The sequence below is a fragment of the Eretmochelys imbricata genome, chromosome 26, assembly GCF_965152235.1.
Source record: "Eretmochelys imbricata isolate rEreImb1 chromosome 26, rEreImb1.hap1, whole genome shotgun sequence".
Lineage (NCBI taxonomy): Eukaryota > Metazoa > Chordata > Testudines > Cheloniidae > Eretmochelys > Eretmochelys imbricata.
Genome location: NC_135597.1, coordinates 15,007,241 through 15,022,644, shown reverse-complemented (window position 1 = coordinate 15,022,644; position 15,404 = coordinate 15,007,241). Strand labels below are relative to the sequence as shown.

Sequence of the window (15,404 nt, the reverse complement as noted above, 5' to 3'; positions counted from 1 at the left end):
CTACTGGCGGGGGCTACGTGCCCCTCTCCTGCTGCCCCCAGCAGGGCTGTGCTGAGCAGCAGAGGGGGAAGGGGGAATTGCTATGCTGGACTGACTGGGGACAGGGTGCACAAAATGTCCCCATTGTGCATCCTCAGGGGAGTGTCAAAGTTGCCACAAGAAGGCAACCTCCTCTTGGGTTGCTGAGCCAAGCTCTGGGTGGGTGAAGGTCTCTGGGGTCCAAGCAGCTGCTGCCAAGTGGGGGACCCCCCCAAGGCTCTGGGGTGAGGGGCTGCTGCTTGCATGGGCCTAGGTTCTGTGCTCACCTGTGCCCAGGGCACACTACCCTGAGCAACACACTGCATCCATGCTGGGCCCAGTGGGTATCTATATCTAGCCCTGCTCGAGGCGCTGGAGAGCCATGGGGGGCCTAAGAAGGGCACAGCAGTACTCCCCTCAGCCACATTCCCCCCTCCCCAGTGCTGCAGGGGGCTGGGCACAGTGGCTGCCCCCTGCTGTAAGCAGGGCGGTCTGAAGATGAAGGCTGTGCCTGGGGGGCAGGGGCTGCTCTTAGAGCAGGGGCTCTGCTGGAGGCTACACACAAGGTGTCAAGCCAAAGCAGGGCTGGGGTCTCCTCTCTCAAGCACCCACTGGGGCCAAGCTCCCTGCCCCTGGGAGCCCGTCTCCAGGGGGCAGAAACAGGTGTAGTGGGTTGGGTGCAAACTCTGGCACGGGGCTTTGTGAACACCAGGCCCTGGGCACATGCCTGAGCCTACTTCCTGCCCTCAGCCCAGGAAACCACCTAGCTCCTACTGCAGGGCCTGGGACAGCTCCACATGCCCTGGCAGGGATTGGCAGCCTGGCATCTCCAGTACGATTCTCTCCAGCCCGGGCCAGCTGCACTGTGGCCCTTGCTGGCTCTTCCCCCTGCTGAGCGACACCACCCAGGGCTCCCCAGGGCACACGGCAAGAGCCTCACTTTACCTCTGGCAGAGCCATGAGTGAATGCAGCTGGGGGGAGTGCCCCACTGAGGCCAGCACAGGAGATGCCCCGCTGCAGGTCAGAGGGAGGTTGCTGGGGAGAGTAGCGCCAGTGGGCCCCTCCAGCCGGTGCCCAGCGTAGCAGCAGGCTGGCCTGGACACTGGGGCTAAGGAAGCAGGCCAGACATGGGTAGAGGCAACGCCTTTAACACACCAACTCTTTATTGGCTCCAAGAAGCAACACGACATTGTAAAGCAGCAAGCAGCTCGGCCTGGGGTCCCACAGAGCAGAGACAAGAGGGTCCCTTGGGGGTCAGGGCACTCTCTCAGTGCGGCAGATGGTGGGGGACCAGCTTGTAATGGGCACCGCAAGAGGGGCAGCGCTGGGGCTCCCCCTTGTGCAGCCAGAACCAGATCACGCAGCTGTTGTCCTCTTCACCTGGGCAGGGAGAAAGGGGTTAGACAGTCTGAGGTCACCGGGGTGGAGTGCGGGGCTGTTAATCAGCAGGCCGGATGGGGGCTGACAGCACCCGCTAATCAGGGAGATGGGCTCCCCCACAGCAGTGCAGCGTGCCCTCCTGGCACACTCTGCTCCAGGCCCCGAGCCAGGCCGCCACGCTCAGGTGTCAGGAACAGGACCCAGGCATCCTGGCTTTTACTCCCTCCCCTCAGGCCAGGAAACACCGACTCCAGCTGGCCCAGCTCCCACAGCTCTGGGGCCAGGCTGGAACCCCCAGGCTGCTCAGAGGCCCAGCCATTGGCCCTGGAAACCAGAGTGAAGCCTTGTCCGAACCCAGCAGCCAGCTCCCCACTTCCCCTGCAGCACCACAGCGCCAGGCCCTCCTGCCACACAGGGTGCCCTGAAGAAGGCAGTTCACTGGTCAGCCCAGAGCCTCTGTCCCCCCCGCCTTGGATGACGCGTCACTCACAGATGCAGCCCACGATCCTCTTGCTGGAGATGGAGGGGACCAGGTTGGGATCCTCCTTGGTCCCAGCATAGCGCTTTGGTTGGAGGAGGTTGTATGGATCCTGCAGGGAGCGCAGGACCATCAGCCAGGGAGTGAGAGAGGCGGTCTGCTGTTGCACCTGCCTCTGCCCCAGACCCGAGCTTTGACTGGGCCACCAGCCCACATCCCCCAGCACCGCGCCCTGGCTCTGCTCCCACGCCCAGGAGCGGCACCGCCAGCCCAACTCGGGAAGCTGGTCCCATGCCACGCAGCACCGCACGGTGCTACCCCAAGGACATGGGTGGCAGAGGAGCTCCTGCTTAGCTCAGCTTGTGTCATTCTAAAACCAGGATCCCCTCATGGCCTAACCCCAGCCCTGCACCCCCAAACTCCACCAAACGCTGTCAGTGATTTAACCTGCCTGTCGCACAGTGAGACTGGCCGCCCGCCCGCCCGCCGGTAAGGAGCACCATGGGGGGAAGAAGAGGATGGTGCAGTGGTTCACCGGCTTGGTAACAGTGGATGAAGGAAGCTGGGTTAGAGAAGAGGCTGACTATGGCGTATCGGTGGGAAGGTACTGGGATTAGGAGACCCCTTTCAGGGTAGCTCTGCTCACCTGTCCCTTTTCCATGGCTTGCATGACTTTCCTCTCCAGCCCTGTCGCTTGCTCTTCGTCGCTGGGGATACCTGGGCATCGGGGATAAAGACAACAGCAGAGCGTGATGACCCTCTTGTCATGGACAGGATCCCTCCCACCCCACAAGCAGGTCTCCACGCACACCTCTGTGCTGCTTGGGAGGTGTTGTCCCAGGGCAGGAGACCATCAGGCAGGAGCAGAGGGAAACCATCCCATAGCTGGGACCCTCCTTCCAGGCGTGTCACTGTCTCCTCTCACACTGAGGAGACCCCCAGTTATTCGAAAGAGACGGGTAATAAATAGCAACAAGGGATTTGATCATTAGAAATCTAGCTTGGTTATGATGACCGGGAACATCGCAGCGGGACTTGCCTCCCAGGTGCAAAGGGTGCAGCTCTCTCAAGACATCAAGACAGGCCTATGTGCAGTGCTGGGGAGTAGACAGTGGTTGTGGTACATGTAGGTACCAGTGACACAGGAGAAGGGAGAGGGCTCTACTCAAGATAGTTAAGTCCCAGGCAGACTGAGAAGAGCTACACAAGGATCTCTCAAAACCAGGTGACTGGGCAACAAAATGGCAGATGAAATTCAGTGTTGATAAATGCAAAGTAATGCACATTGGAAAACATCATCCCAACTCTACACACAAAATGATGGGGTCTAAATTAGCTGTTACTGCTCAAGAAAGATCTTGGAGTCACTGTGGAGAGTTCTCTGAAAACAGCCACTCAATGTGCAGCAGCCATCAAAAAAAAGCTAACAATGTTATTCCAAAAAGAAAAGGAGTACTAGGGGCACCTTAGAGACTAACCAATTTATTTCAGCATAAGCTTTCGTGAGCTACAGCTCACTTCATCGGATGCATCGAATGGAACATATAGTAAAAAAATATACACACACACAGAGAACATGCAAAGGTGGAGTAAGGCTAATTGAGAAAAAAAAACTTGTAGTGATGATCAAGGTGGCCCATACAGACAGTTGGCAAGAAGGTGGGAGGATACTTAACATGGGGAAATAGATTCAATGTGTGTAATGAATCGCCCCATCTCAAAAAAAGATACACTGGAACTGGAGAAGGTACAGAGAATGACAACAAAAATTAGGGGTATGGAAGTTTCCGTATGAGGAGAGATTAAGAAGACTGGGACTTGGAGAAGAGTGGATCGAGCGGGGGATATGACAGAGGTCTATAAAATCCTGACTGGGGAGGAGAAAGTGACTAGGGAAATGTCATTTCCCCCTTCACCTGATACAAGAACCAGGTGTCACCCAGGCTGTGGCTACACCACAGAGCTCACAGCGGCGGCTATGCCGCGGTCATGGCTGGTGCAGACACTAAGACGATGGGCAGCAGCAGCAGCTGTGTCGGCTGGAGACGCTCTCCTGCCAACGCAGCGCTGTGCGCACCCACCGCCATGCAGGTCCGTGTAAATTAGCAACAAAATTTCTACCAGCGCAGACTGCAGTGCGTACAGAGCCCCAGATAAATTAAGAGGCAGCAAGTATTTCTTCACCCAACGCACAGTCAACCCGTGGAACTCCTTGCCTGGGGATGTTGTTGTGAAGGCCAGAAGTATCACAGGGTTAAAGAAAAGGTTGGAGAAGTTCATGGAGGTCAGGTCCCCCGACGGGGATTAGCCAGGATGGGCAGGGACGCAGCCCCGTGCCCTGGGTGTCCCTAAACCTCCGAGAGCCAGAAGCTGGAGCGGAAGTTGCCCCGTTCATTCCCTCTGAAGCACCGGGCCCTGGCCGCTGCCGGCGGACAGGACACGGCGCTGGACGGACCTTTGGGCTGAGCCGGTCTGGCACCAGGACCCTTGTCCGGACCCCCGCCCTGAACACCCGGGAACGGCCTCACCGTCAGGAGCCAAACGGCCCATCGACCCAGGGGAGCGGGGTAGAGATCGGCACTGCCACGTGCGCCCCCCCTGCGGGCCCCTCCCCCGCCTCCCCCCGGGCCCCTCCCCCGCTCCCAGCCCCCCGCCTCCCCGCAGGCCCCTCCCCCGCCTCCCTCCGGGCCCCCCGCTCCCAGCCCCCCGCGGGCCCCTCCCCCGCCTCCCTCCGGGCCCCCCCCTCCAGTCCCCGCGGCCCCCCCGCCTCCCCCCGCTCCAGTCCCCGCCCCGCCCCCGCCAGCCCCGCGCGTGCCGGGCTCCAGCGATTCCGCCGACCGAGTCTCTCTCAAGCCCCGGCCCGGCCGGGAGCTCGGGGCCCGGGCTGTTCTCTGGGGGGGGGGTGGGGGGGGGGCTCATGAGCCGGCCGGCCAGAGGCGGGGCCGCCCCGTCGCCCCACGAGGGGGGGGGGCCGCCCCAGGCCGCGCCGCGGAGCCCCGCCCGCTCTGACCCGGCAGCCCCCGGGGGACCCGCCGCGAGGCCCCGGCCCGGCGCGCGCTCACCCACCTCCAGCCGCCAGGCCGCGGGCGGGGGCGGGGCCGGGCGCGCGGAGCGGCCCGGGCGGGGGGCAGCGCAGGGCCCGCAGCGCGCCGCGCACACGCAGTAACCTTGACGCCATGGCGCGAGCGGACAGACTGAGCCGGGCGCCCGCCGACAGCGGCTTCCTTCCGGGAGATGGCCGGAAACAGGGCGGGACTTCCGGGGCACGTGAGCGCGGACCGCGACCCTGCTGCCTCACGTGACCGGTCGGCGCCGCTCCGCCCGTCACGTGACCGGGAAGCGAGGCTCGGCCGGGCGCGCTCCCTGCCACGTGATGGAGGATGGGCGGGGACAGGCCCGCTGGCCACGCCCCCCGCTGGGGTGACCCGCCCCCCGGCAGGTCCATCGCTCGCTCACCCGAGGTGGGGGCAGAGAGGCCCAGAGGCGAGGAGGACCCAGTGGGGGGGGGGGATGGGCCTCCCCACTGCCTCCCCCACATGGCCCCCCCGCGCAGCGCTGGCCCCCGGCCCCTCGCACCCGCCCCCGGCCCGTCTGCGTGCAGCGCCCTGCACCCGGGGCTGCCCCCGGCTGGCACCCCGAGGTGCTGCGGCAATACCGGGGGGGGCGAGGTTCAGTCGAGACGGGCGCTGGGAGACCCGGCGTGATGCCAGCCAGAGGGAGAGCGAGGCCCGGCCCGGTCCGCCAGGAGAACCGGCCGGGGCCGAGGGGCTCAGTCAGGCTCAAGGCATCCGCAATCGGAGGCCCAGAGACGCTCCAGATTAGGGGCCACTTCTGCAGAGGTGGGGCTGTATCGTAAGTGACATGGCCAAGGCCAGCCGGGCCCCACCTCCCGGCTCCCTCCTGGGGCCCTGCAGCGCCAACAGCCGTGCGAGAGGCCGCGCTCGCCAGCTCTCACGCTAGTTAGCGTGTTTCCGCAGCCCCCGCTCCTGGTGTCACCGGGTCGCACGGGAGTCGCTTGCTTTCGTTCCGTTCGAAAGCACGTTGCCTGTGGTTGACGGGAAAAAGCTTTGAACTGCAACCCTGGACGGCTCCAACACCAGAAGGCCAATAAACAGCACCACCACACTGAGTGGGACGCAAGCTCGTCCTTGTGGGGGGCCTGACTGATGAGAGCTGAACGCGACGTGTGGGCAGTACTGACCAATACAGGACCAGTGTGGCTGTTTCCTCAGAGAGGTGGCTTTGAGAGTATAATCAAAATCATCATTCTTGGTAAAAGGTCCCTAGATTCCAAGGCCAGAAGGGACCATTGGGATCATCTCTGCCCTCCTGTCGAACGTAGCACTTCCCTGACTTCATTCCTCGTTGAACCAGAGCAGATCTTTTGGCAGCTCTGGGCTTGTGTACGCTTGAAATGCTGCGGCTGGGCTCTGGGCTTGTGTATGCTTGAAATCCTGCTGTAATGATTCCACCTCCCCGAGAGGCGGTACCGAGCGCTGTCTACACTGGTGATAAGTCAACTTAATTTTCTAGTGTGGACCAGGCTTTCGTCTCCTTGTTAGCTGTAGACTGGCTTGAGGCTAAGTCCACCCCCTGAGCAACATAGTTAAGCCAGCCTAGCCCCCAGCATAAACAGCGCCCACTACCGCTGCTCCGGGAGGTAGACCAACCCCTCCAGCGCTGCAGTGAGTGGCTACAGCAGCATTTCTAGTGAAGACGCAGCCTCAGTGACGTTCTTACCTGGGCTGCGAGGCCGACTGGCTGGGCTGGGCTGACACCCAGGGCTGGGTTGGCCTCTGGGTTGCTCCCGTTTGTTTCACACTGGAGGGCCTCCATGGAGGTTGCTGGGAAGCTGTGGGAATGGCACGGTGAAGCCAGGCCTTGGCTTTCCCACTTGTGCTAGCCACAGACAGGCAGTCCCAGTTACCCCAGCCAGGGCCATCCTTAGCCATACACAAAATACGCAGCTGCTTAGGGCACCACAAAATTTGGGGCATACATGGCAGCACCAGCTCCGGCGGCCAGCCCTATCCCCTGGCCGGACCCCACGCAGGCTGCGCCCACTGCAAGGGGCAGGGCCATCCCTGGTGGGGTGTGGGGCTCCAGACAACCCCCTCTGCCCCACCTCTTAGCCTTTCCCCCTGCTCCACCCCCGGCCCACCCCCATTCCACCTCTTCCCCCAGCGACCCCGCACTCACCAGCAGCAGGCAGCGGAGCGCCGTGGCTAGGAGCTGGCGGAGCTGGAAGACCGTGCTGCTGACTGAGCTGTCATGAGACTTTGAGTTCACAGCTGGCTCTTCGTGGAGAAACAGAAACCGCTTCTCTCATCCCCGCCCTGTGCAACTGTCCGGACCGATCTGAGAGGGGGCACCACTCCCAAGCACCCACTGCCATCCATGGGCACTGCGGGCGCTGAGGATCGGATAGGGGAGCTGCATGGGCTGGAAGGACCTGAGCCTGCACCTCGGAATAGGTGTCAAGCCCCTTGTCAGCTCCCATGGCTCCAGAGGGGTTTGAGAGCGTCTCTCCTCACTGTGGAGGATCAGGACTGAAGATGAATCTAAAGTAATTAGCACGTGGGAGGATTTTTGTTAAACTGTTACCAGTGGCGGGATCATCTCCCTTTAAACTCTGGGCTTCTCGATATTAGGGCTAATGCTCAGAAAAAGAAGCCAGGAGCCCTGGGTTCTACGTGGCTTTGGACAACCCGCTGGGTGTCCTTCGGCAAATCCCCCCCAGGCCCTCCGTGCCTCCATTTTCTGAGGTGTTTCCCTCCATGGCAAGGCGCTTGGATGAGCTGAATTCTTTCTTGTTGGTAAACGGCTGGGAGCATCTCATGCCACACCCAGCATCGCTATTCCATGAACACAAGCAATGGCACGAAGGGAAGGGATCTGAACAGAGGGCGTCCTGTTCCCAAAGCCACGGGAGTCATGGCACACACGGAGCGTTGCAAGTCCCAGCAAGCAGAGTCAGAAACAGCGAGTGACAATCCAGTCACGTGAAAATGCCGACAGCCGAGACAAACCCGAAGTGAGACCGAGCGTCCGCAGGTCCCACTCGGAATAGAGCTGTCAGACTGCAGGAGCGGATTAGTCACTGGCCATCGGGGCCCTGGCAGGAGCACCGGGTGCTACGGACTGGGGACTGACTGGCTAAGTGGCAGCTCTGCAGAAAAGGACCTGGGGATCACAGTGGATGAGAAGCTGGATATGAGTCAGCAGTGTGCCCTTGTTGCCAAGAAGGCCAATGACATATTGGGCTGTATTAGTAGGAGCATTGGCAGCAGATCGAGGGAAGTGATTATTCCCCTCTATTCGGCACTGGTGAGGTCACACCTGGAGTATTGCGTCCAGTTTTGGTCCCCCCCCACTACAGAAGGGATGTGGACAAATTGGAAAGAGTCCAGTGGAGGGCAACGAAAATGCTTAGGGGGCTGGAGCACATGACTTATGAGGAGAGGCTGAGGGAACCAGGATTGTTTAGTCTGCGGAAGAGAAGAGTGAGGGGGGATTTGATAGCTGCTTTCATCTACCTGAAGGGGGGTTCCAAAGAGGATGGAGCTCGGCTGTTCTCAGTGGTAGCAGATGACAGAACGAGCAGTAATAGTCTCAAGTTGCAGTGGGGGAGGTTTAGGTTGGATATTAGGAAAAACTTTTTCACTAGGAGGGTGGTGAAGCACTGGAATGGGTTCCCTAGGGAGGTGGTGGAATCTCCATCCTTAGAGGTTTTTAAGGTCAGGCCTGACAAAGCCCTGGCTGGGATGATTTAGTTGGTGTTGGTCCTGCTTTGAGCAGGGGGTTGGACTAGATCTGAGGGGGTTGGACTAGATGACCTCGTGAGGTCCCTTTCAACCCTAATATTCTATGATTCTGCGATTCTATTAATAAACAAAAGTGATTTTATTAAGTATAAAAAGTAGGATTTAAGTGGTTCCAAGGAATAACAGACAGAACAAAGCAAGTTACCAAGCAAAATAAAACAAAACAGGCAAGTCTAAGCCTAATACATTAAGAAACTGATTACAGGTAAATCTCACCCTTAGAGATATTCCAATAAGCTTCTTTCACAGACTACACTCCTTCCTAGTCTGGGCCCAATACTTTCCCCTGTACAGTCCTTGTTAGTTCCAGCATGCATTTTAGGTGAAAAGCAGGGGTTTTCTCATGACTGGGACCCCACTTGGTTCTTTTCCACCCCCTTTTATATCTTTGGCACAAGGTGGGAACCTTTAGTCTCTCTGGGTTCCCACCTCTCCTTCTAAATGGAAAAGTACCAGGTTTAAGATGGATTCCAGTATCAGGTGACATGTTCACATGTCCTGTGAGACCCCCTCCATGTACACAGGAAGGCTTGCAGGTAAATAAACCATTTACAACCAGTTGTCCTAGTCAATGGGAGCTATCAAGATTTTAAACCACCATTAATGGCCCACTACAGTACTACAATTTGCATAACTACAATAGGACCTCAGAGTTATACTTCATGTTCCTAGTTTTAGATACAAGAATGATACATACATACAAATAGGATGACCACACTCGGTAGATCATAAGCTTTGTAATGATACCTTACAAGAGACGTTTTGCATGGAGCTTATTCCTGTTCCATCATATTCACACTTATAAACCTGTTTTTATGAAGCATGTGGAGTGCAAGGTCACACCATAGTCCACCTCTCAAGACCTAGACATAGTCTCGCTTAGCTTGGACTGGTTTCTATCTAACCTGGCGACACTGGTTTCCCACCCCATCAGTGCGTGGGACCAAGCTACCGGGGGTCTCTCCGTGGCTTTGGAGGGGCTGTCCATGGAAAAAGGAACATTTCAAAGCCTGTTATTTCCGTCCCGCGCATGGCGACCAGGAGGTGGCAGCACAGAGCCATGCTGGGACTCCCAATGGCCCGACGGGATCGGCCCAGAGCCCTGGTCCCACCTGTCGGCGGGTCGCTGGCCGTGGGTGTCGGTCACTCTTGCCGGCAGCCTCAGAAGTCAAGACAAGGGACGCATCAGCTGCCGGGATAGAACTGCCCTGAGTCTTGCCCAGCGTCCCCAGTGGTTCCTGCCAGGCTGATTTGTAGCCCAGCCGCGCCCCGGGTGCCGTTTCTGTGGCAGCATTTCCTTGCATTGCAACACGTCGGTGCTGCCAGATGGTCCGAGGTATCTGTCGCTGGGCTAGTGCAAGCCAAGGGCACCCATGCTGCAGCCACCCCGAGACTTCCCTGTAACCACCCCCCAGCGGCCCAGGGGGAGGGGCACTCATTGCCCACCAGAGGCTGGGAGAAGCCCATTGCCTTGAATCCATCGATTGGTTTCTGGGGATCGCCCAGCCCCAGGGGGACAGTGCTGAGCAGCTGGAGATGCTCAATGGCTTTGCACGCCTGGCTGACGACTGCCCCCACGGGAGGGGTTCCAACTCCAAACCGATGGCTCACAGAGCGGTAGCGATCCGGGGTGCTGGCACCCAGAGAGTGACCCATCGCCCCCTTTCTCCCCTGGCAGAGCCTGGGGCCTCTGCGCTGCAGAGCTGGGGCAAGCTCGGCACCTGGCTCCAAGGACGCAGCCGTCTGCATCCCCAGGCTCTGGAGCCGCAGCTGCTCCTCCCAGGTTGGCATCACGATGGGATCCCGCCGCCTGGGGCTCAGAGTGGGGACCCAGCCCTGCTGGTGTGAACGCCTGCAGCAGGTGGGCCAGAGCACTCGCTGTCTCCATGGGCCCCTCACCCTCACAGCCCGGCTGCTGGCTTCCGCAAACACGGACGAATCCCTCGCCGGAGAGCCCCGCCAATCCGTGCAGGAGCCCCGGGTCTGGGGGCGAGAAGGCCGCAGGTTATGGGACGGAGCGGAGGGATTTGTGGGCATTTGACCCCAACCCCCCCAACCAGTTCCCTGAAAGGGGTGGGGCTGTCCCACAATACACTGCAACAGCAGCCCACAAGGCTGCGCAGGGGACCCCTACCCGCAATGCATGTGGCTTTTGCAGGTCCGGCTTGATGCTGGCAGGACACGCTGCAGGGGGCCGAGCCGAACGGCCCAGTTCCCCAGTGCGGGCAAGGTCTGAGCGGGGCCGTGCAGAGGGAGGTGCTGTCTGCACGCCCCTGGCAACACAGCTCCAGGGCTAGCCCCGGTGGGAAAGGGGCCCGGCCCCTCCTGGGCGTGGCTGTGCCCCTCAGTCGGGCTGACCCAGCAGAGCATCCACCAGGCGCCACCCAGCTGCCGGGCCGAGGGACAGGCAGACACCCTAATTCTGGGATCCCCGGCACGGTGACCTCGCCAGACACGGAGCTCCCTGTTCATCCCATGGGCCAGCACTGAGATCCCAGGGCCAGGACCCCCTTGCCCCCCCCCGCGGTAGATCAGGAGCCCCCGGGGGCGACACTGCTGTCAGCTGTCGGCGCCGGCCCTGTGCAACGTCCTCTCCCCTTCCCGCACTGCGACCCGCAGCGCCAGGGTACCCTGGGGGAGCCCCGGCCCCCAGCCGGCCTGGGCTGAACATAGGGACGGCTCATTAACCCGCCTTCGCCCTCCGAGGGCAGGTCCGAGGCCAGGAAGGGGCAGGTGCAGCCACCTCTGGTGTGGAGCATGGAGGGTGCCGCTGCCCCTGGGCTCGGGGGACGCTGCTGGGGCTGCAAGGAGGGTGGGAAGGGGGATGGGAGGGTCCCTGCCTGTCCCAGGCTCTCCTGGGAATCCTCCGATGCTCTGGCTTTTGTCCCGTCTGACGGACGCTGCCTTCAGCAGCCCAGCACCCCCTCGCGCCACGCTGGGGCCAGCGCTCATTGAGCGGGGAGAGCGCCCCCCGATGAGCCCCCCGCGCCCTGCAGCCCAGCGCCCCCTAGCGCCGTTCCTCCTGTCACTCCTTTGGCTTCCCCATGCCCCTGGCAGCAGCTTAGTGGGGGGACGGGAGGGGCTGTGGGAGGCATGGTCCCGCGTGGGCATGTCTGAGTGGGCACCCGTGTGACTGTGTGTGCTTCTGGGGGCTCCCGGGGGCTATGTGCACAGGCTGGTGTGTGTAGGAGCCTCTGTGCTCATGTGTGACAGGGTGTGTAGGTGTGTGCGGGGTGCGTGTGTAAATGCATGCGGGCTGCGTGTGTAAATGCATGCGGGGTGCGTGTGTAAATGCATGCGGGCTGCGTGTGTAAATGCATGCGGGGTGCGTGTGTAAATGCATGCGGGGTGCATGTGGAAGTGTGTAAATGCATGCGGGCTGCGTGTGTAAATGCATGCGGGCTGCGTGTGTAAATGCATGCGGGATGCGTGTGGAAGTGTGTAAATGCATGCGGGCTGCGTGTGTAAATGCGTGCGGGCTGCGTGTGTAAATGCATGCGGGCTGCGTGTGGAAGTGTGCGGCCATGTGCGCACACTCATGACTACTCCAGCAGGGGGTGAGGCAGGTTACCAGCTCTGTGGCAGCCTGTGCTGGGTGGGGGCCGGGGCGCGGGGCCTGCTCCTGAGTCCCCGAGGAGTCGCTCGCTGGCTGGGCTCGGCCATGGGGGCAGGAGGCTGGCCCGGGCCGAGGCAGCCACCCGCCGGCGCCTGCTTGATACTCAGCCCCGCTCGGCGCTGCTAATTGACGGAGCCGCCGGGCCCAGCCCTGCTCTCAATCTGCAGCTGTTGCTGTGTAGCAGAGCCCAGACCTGGGCCCTTGGGGGGCTGATGCCCCCCCAGCCCCTCCCAGCGGGCAGGCCAGCAGTGCACAGCTGAGGGCGGGGGAAGGACACCTGGCTACCCCAGCTGGGGAGCAGGAGGGACCCAAGGTGTTCGCTGGCCACTGGGCTCGCTCACGATGGTGGCATCTCGCCCACAGCACCAGCTCCTTTCTCGAAAAGCTCACACACTAAATGGACCCAGGGAGGGGAAACTGAGGCTCATCTGGCCCCAGCCTGGCATATCTGAGCAGCTCCCTCCTTACCGCATGCAGCCTCCCCGCACTAGGGACAGGGACGGGGCTGAGGCCCGGATCCCGGGGCCTCGCACCGGCCGCTGAAATCAATGGGCCCCAGGCCCCGCAGTGAGTCCGTGCAGCATCTTGGCCCCCACGTTGACAGGCCAACCAGGCTCACACTCTGGTGCCCCCAGCAGCTGTGTGGCCCTGGCGGCCTGGACTGGGGCTCTGAAGGTCAGAGTGGGGAGCCCGGGTTCTGGGACTCGTTGCACTCGCTGGGCAGATCCACCCAGAGTCCAAGCGACGCTTCCTTCTCCAGGCCCTGGCGTCCTGAGATCTCCGTGGAGCCTCCCGGACGCTGGGGAGGGGAGCAGCAGCAGCCCAGCCTGTGGCCTGTTGGTGTGTACAGCCCCTGGCACAATGAGCTGGACTAGGCCCCACAGCAGTGTAAATGCTTAATAACAACGTACATCTGGGGAAACTGAGGCACAGAGAGGGGCCAGGACTTGCCCAGGTCGCACTGAGCCGTGACTAGGACCCAGGAGTCCTAATGCCTTGTCCCTTAACCACAAGCCCCGTGATGCGCAGGGCTCCTTCCCCTGCCCATCCATCGGCCCCGCAACCGCTCCGTGGAGCTGGTGCTGCGGCTGGCCCGTCGTAGGTGCTGCCATGTGCCTGCCAAGGCAATGGGGCGCTGAGCTGAGCCAGCCCTTCCCACAGCGCTGAGCGGGCAGCGATTCGGGGAGGTTTAGTCCTGCTCGGCACCTGCCGCCCCCCCGTAAGGATCAGGCCTTTTCCTGTAGCCATATTGTGAGGCCCAAAGCCTACGGCCTTCGGCTGCAGCCAGATCCGAAGAGCAGCCGAGCAGCTGCCGTTAGCTGAGACGCAGGAAGTCAGATCCGCACGGTCCAGCTACATGACAGTAAAACAATGTCAGATCCGGCTGGTGAGGAGGAGACCCCGTCCCAATGGCCCCCACGACCACCAGATAAAGACCCAGCTCTTAAGATGGTTAAAGAAAACTTAGTTTGATGGCGTCTGTCTGTCAACCACATACCACACAACAGAACCACTAACCCAGGAACTTATCCTTGCAACAAAGCCCGTTGCCAATTGTGCCCACATATCTATTCAGGGGACACCATCACAGGGCCTAATAAAATCAGCCACACTATCAGAGGCTCGTTCACCTGCACATCCACCAATGTGATTTATGCCATCATGTGCCAGCAATGCCCCTCTGCCATGTACATTGGTCAAACTGGACAGTCTCTTCGTAAAAGAATAAATGGACACAAATCAGATGTCAAGAATTATAACATTCATAAACCAGTCGGAGAACACTTCAATCTCTCTGGTCACGCAATCACAGACATGAAGGTCGCTATCTTAAAACAAAAAAACTTCAAATCCAGACTCCAGCGAGAAACTGCTGAATTGGAATTCATTTGCAAATTGGATACTATTAATTTAGGCTTAAATAGAGACTGGGAGTGGCTAAGTCATTATGCAAGGTAGCCTATTTCCTCTTGTTTTTTCCTACCTCCCCCCCCCCAGATGTTCTGGTTTAACTTGGATTTAAACTTGGAGAGTGGTCAGTTTGGATGAGCTATTACCAGCAGGAGAGTGAGTTTGTGTGTGTATGGGGGTGGGTTTTTGGAGGGGGGTGAGGGAGTGAGAGAACCTGGATTTGTGCAGGAAATGGCCTAACTTCATTATCATGCACATTGTGTAAAGAGTTGTCACTTTGGATGGGCTATCACCAGCAGGAGAGTGAATTTGTGTGGGGGGTGGAGGGTGAGAAAACCTGGATTTGTGCTGGAAATGGCCTAACCTGAAGATTACTTTAAATAAGCTATTACCAGCAGGACAGTGGGGTGGGAGGAGGTATTGTTTCATATTCTCTGTATATATATAAAGTCTGCTGCAGTTTCCACGGTATGCATCTGATGAAGTGAGCTGTAGCTCACGAAAGCTCATGCTCAAATAAATTGGTTAGTCTCTAAGGTGCCACAAGTACTCCTTTTCTTTTTGCGAATACAGACTAACACGGCTGTTACTCTGAAACCTGTCTGTCAAGAACTCACTTCTCGAGGGTTGTGGTTGTGAAACCCTCATTGCTTCATTGTTTTGTCTTTATGGTCCCCACTCCCCCATTGTTTCTCTGTCTGGACTCTGTCTGATACATAATTAATTTTGCTAGGTGTGAGTTAATTAAGGTGGTGGGGTAGGATTGGCTAGAGAATTTTGTTACACTGTGTTAGGATTGGTTAGTAAAATTTCAGTATAATGACTGGTCAAGGTGCACCTAAAAAGGACTCAAATTTCACTGTATAAACTGGGGTCCAAAAGGAAGTTTTTGGGAATCAACTCCAGGACACAGCCCCAAAGATCAGAACTGCCAGACTTCAACACCCTGCCAAAGACACTGGGCAGAAACTGGAGTCCCCCGGATGGACTGATCCTGCCTGGCCAGCAGGAAAAGTTATTGGGCGTGGTGAGCACTGTTTCTGGGGCGTGTGCCGTCTGGTCTGGGTGATTGTTAATCAATAGAGGTGATGTAGGGCATTACCGTGTAAGGCTCTTTCACTGGTAACAGGACCTGCACACCTGCAGAGGTAGTTACACCCGGAGCCCTACGCACTG

The 15,404-nt window shown here is 59.3% G+C and overlaps 1 protein-coding gene across 1 annotated transcript; it reads right to left on the bottom strand.

Moving 5' to 3' along the window:
• Nucleotides 1-1,151: 1,151 nt before the first annotated feature.
• On the bottom strand, nt 1,152-5,095 carry COX5B (cytochrome c oxidase subunit 5B). The gene is made up of 4 exons (XM_077805870.1): nt 4,944-5,095; nt 2,524-2,594; nt 1,890-1,989; nt 1,152-1,399 (listed from the first exon to the last, which is right to left on the bottom strand). The coding sequence occupies exons 1-4, from the start codon at nt 5,053-5,055 to the stop codon at nt 1,287-1,289; spliced, it is 396 nt and encodes a 131-aa protein (XP_077661996.1). The 5' UTR covers nt 5,056-5,095; the 3' UTR covers nt 1,152-1,286.
• Nucleotides 5,096-15,404: the final 10,309 nt, after the last annotated feature.